At 35.0% G+C, this 2,437-nt stretch overlaps 1 protein-coding gene and 1 non-coding gene across 4 annotated transcripts; both read right to left on the bottom strand.

The window, feature by feature from the left end:
- Positions 1 to 381: 381 nt before the first annotated feature.
- Positions 382 to 1,748, bottom strand: LOC149553886 (large ribosomal subunit protein uL14). Of its 3 annotated transcripts, none has more exons than XM_089789233.1 (2): positions 1,574 to 1,748; positions 382 to 988 (listed from the first exon to the last, which is right to left on the bottom strand). In XM_089789233.1, exon 2 carries the CDS (start codon positions 959 to 961, stop codon positions 539 to 541), a length of 423 nt encoding a protein of 140 aa, XP_089645359.1. In that variant the 5' UTR covers positions 962 to 988; positions 1,574 to 1,748; the 3' UTR covers positions 382 to 538. The 3 variants fall into 3 exon arrangements, with proteins under 3 accessions (XP_089645359.1, XP_089645358.1, XP_089645360.1); XM_089789232.1 differs by having other exon boundaries at positions 382 to 984; positions 1,574 to 1,745; XM_089789234.1 differs by lacking the exon at positions 1,574 to 1,748 and adding an exon at positions 1,418 to 1,549 and having other exon boundaries at positions 382 to 984.
- LOC149553887 (small nucleolar RNA Z105) lies at positions 1,273 to 1,342 on the bottom strand. The gene has a single exon (XR_016353503.1). It is a non-coding gene; the product is annotated as a small nucleolar RNA Z105 (small nucleolar RNA).
- Positions 1,749 to 2,437: the final 689 nt, after the last annotated feature.

Below are 2,437 nucleotides of genomic sequence, written 5' to 3'. Positions count from 1 at the left end.
AACGGTCTGTTGGCTACCCTCGTTATTTGTGTATTTTTACCCATTTTTTCAATACAAGAAAGGTAAAACATTTTGAAATATTTCTCATTATAAATATTTTTTATTTAATGGGTAAAACCCAAACCCTGGAGTAGGTTTCTAGAAAATAATACAAAACAGCCTCCATATGTGAAATTTTTTAAGCATTGGTGTGCCTCTCTGCAAATCTATCTTATAAGCCACCTCATTGAACAGATTTAATTATTCATAAAAAATTAATCATACAACATTAGCAGTTTCTCTTGTAAACATGAACAATCTATTTCGTCAGGAATAAATTGAGAAATTTGGTAATAGAACACAGCATTAATCTCTATACAGAAACAACGAGAGAGCGATCCATACTTAAACAACCCTGGCTGGGTGGAAAGTATTAAAAAGATCCAAATCCTTCTTGTTTTTACAATTAAGAATATATAAAATATTTCAAAATTTCATCACATTAATACCGTCATACAACTGTTCTTCTCAAAACATCTAACAACCCAAAAGATCACTCCTATACAATAGCATTTGCAGCACTAGCAATCCTAGGCCACAAATCAGCACACTCTTTGCCAATAGGTCCTGTGATAGCGGAGCCTTTCATTTCTCCTTTTGGATTCACAATGACTCCAGCATTGTCTTCAAAGTACATGTAAACGCCGTCCTTTCGCCTCCATGGCTTTCTCTGGCGAACGACGACGGCCGGCATGACCTTCTTACGCAGATCAGGCTTACCTTTCTTGACGGTGGCCATCACCATGTCACCCACACAGGCTGCAGGAAGCCTATTTAGCCGCCCTTTTATTCCCTTCACACTGATGATATAGAGGTTTTTGGCACCTGTATTATCCGCGCAGTTTATGGTGGCTGCCACTGGAAGACCCAGTGACATTCGAAACTTATTTCCTGCACTTCCTCCCCGACCGCGTTTCGACATCTCGTCGTACTTTCCTCACAACCCTGCCTTCCAAAGAAAGGACTTCAAGATAAGGCTACAACACTCACAGAAGTACCAAAAAGTTCAAAAAATTCCTCATTACTTCCTAAACTAGATATCATATTATAAGAGCCCGCAGGTTTTTGTCTTAGAAATCCTAAAGACAACGAAATAATTCTTAAGAATCCTAAAGACAACGAATTCATTCTTAAAACTCTTAAAGACTAAAAATAAAATATACAGATTCAAACCATAAAAATTTGTATGCTAGAAAATATTTAATCGTAATTACAAGATCTAATATTGGGCATTCAGAATGAGTAGGAGGATACTTTCCTCATGAAGGAAATCTCTCAGATGATCTATTCCTCACTATGCCCACAAACAAATTATAAATATTGCCATTTACCACAAAAATAAATAGGAAAACGTCTCAGAAAAATAGATCCGCGTAACCTAATCACAGATTCAGTGGCGGCCAATCTAGCGATCGTACATCAAGCAGACGAACGCTCAGTCCAATCGATAGATTAAGCCGAAAGAAAAAATATAATCTAGCAACAAACAAACCTATAGAAGCAAGAATTGAAAAAAATTTAAGTTCCGCCATACCAGTGTTAAAATGCTGCGTTCTCCGCTGCCTATATCGAGACAAACCCTAGATAAGGCATAACTCTTTCTGTCATATTGATCGATATCTATAGGCCGAGAGCGAACCCTAAAATCCTTAGATCCGGTGCCTAAACCCTAGACTTACTATTTAACCTAAGCTTACTTCAAGGTTATGAAAGCTTAGTGGGGCTATTAAGATTTTTTAGCTATATTACAAAAAAAAAATTATGAATTTAGAAGTGCCGTTAAATGTAATGTAATTAATTATTGGAATCATTAGATGCAAAAGAAATTCAATTGTACTAATAAGGTTTAAAGATTTTGTAAACTGTTTTATTTCTTAAAGTTTCATATTTTTAGTAAATTAAGAAATTCAAATAATTAAACTAATAGGCTTATATGTGGCAGCTTTGGATTTTATAATTTGTTTTCCGACAATGAAAAATCCTAATTTTTTTCTACTTAGTATTTAGCAAGTTACCTCTCACTGGCTTTCTTTCTCCATGTTATTTTAGCAAGTTAGTTTTACCATTCTTATTTTACTTTTCTTTTATCTATAGAAACTTAAAAAATATAATAAAGCTTTCCCTATCTTTCTTTCTCCATGTTATTTTAGCAAGTTACTTATTTTTACCATTCTTTTTTTTTAAAGCTATACAAACTTTAAAAATATAATAAAGCTCTTATGTGCTTGTGAATGTGGTGTGGTATGTGGTGTGTAAACTCGACAAAGGCCAAACTTACATTTCATCTAAATTGTGTCATGAACGATAATGGGCAGTTGGGTTTCCTGCTTCCACACTAGCACGAAGTGCCTGGAGATCTTGGATGAGGAGAGCCACATCAACTGTTTCAACATGAAGG

The sequence above is a fragment of the Cupressus sempervirens genome, chromosome 6 (assembly GCF_028749045.1).
Source record: "Cupressus sempervirens isolate cs-2001-9-10 chromosome 6, ASM2874904v1, whole genome shotgun sequence".
In the NCBI taxonomy this organism is placed as follows: domain Eukaryota; kingdom Viridiplantae; phylum Streptophyta; class Pinopsida; order Cupressales; family Cupressaceae; genus Cupressus; species Cupressus sempervirens.
Note: the sequence above shows the minus strand (reverse complement) of the source record. Positions and strands in the feature narration are given on the sequence as shown.

Bases quoted from the DNA above. Each gene is read 5' to 3' on its own strand.
- LOC149553886 (XM_089789233.1), bottom strand. From the start codon at position 961: ATGTCGAAACGCGGTCGGGGAGGAAGTGCAGGAAATAAGTTTCGAATG.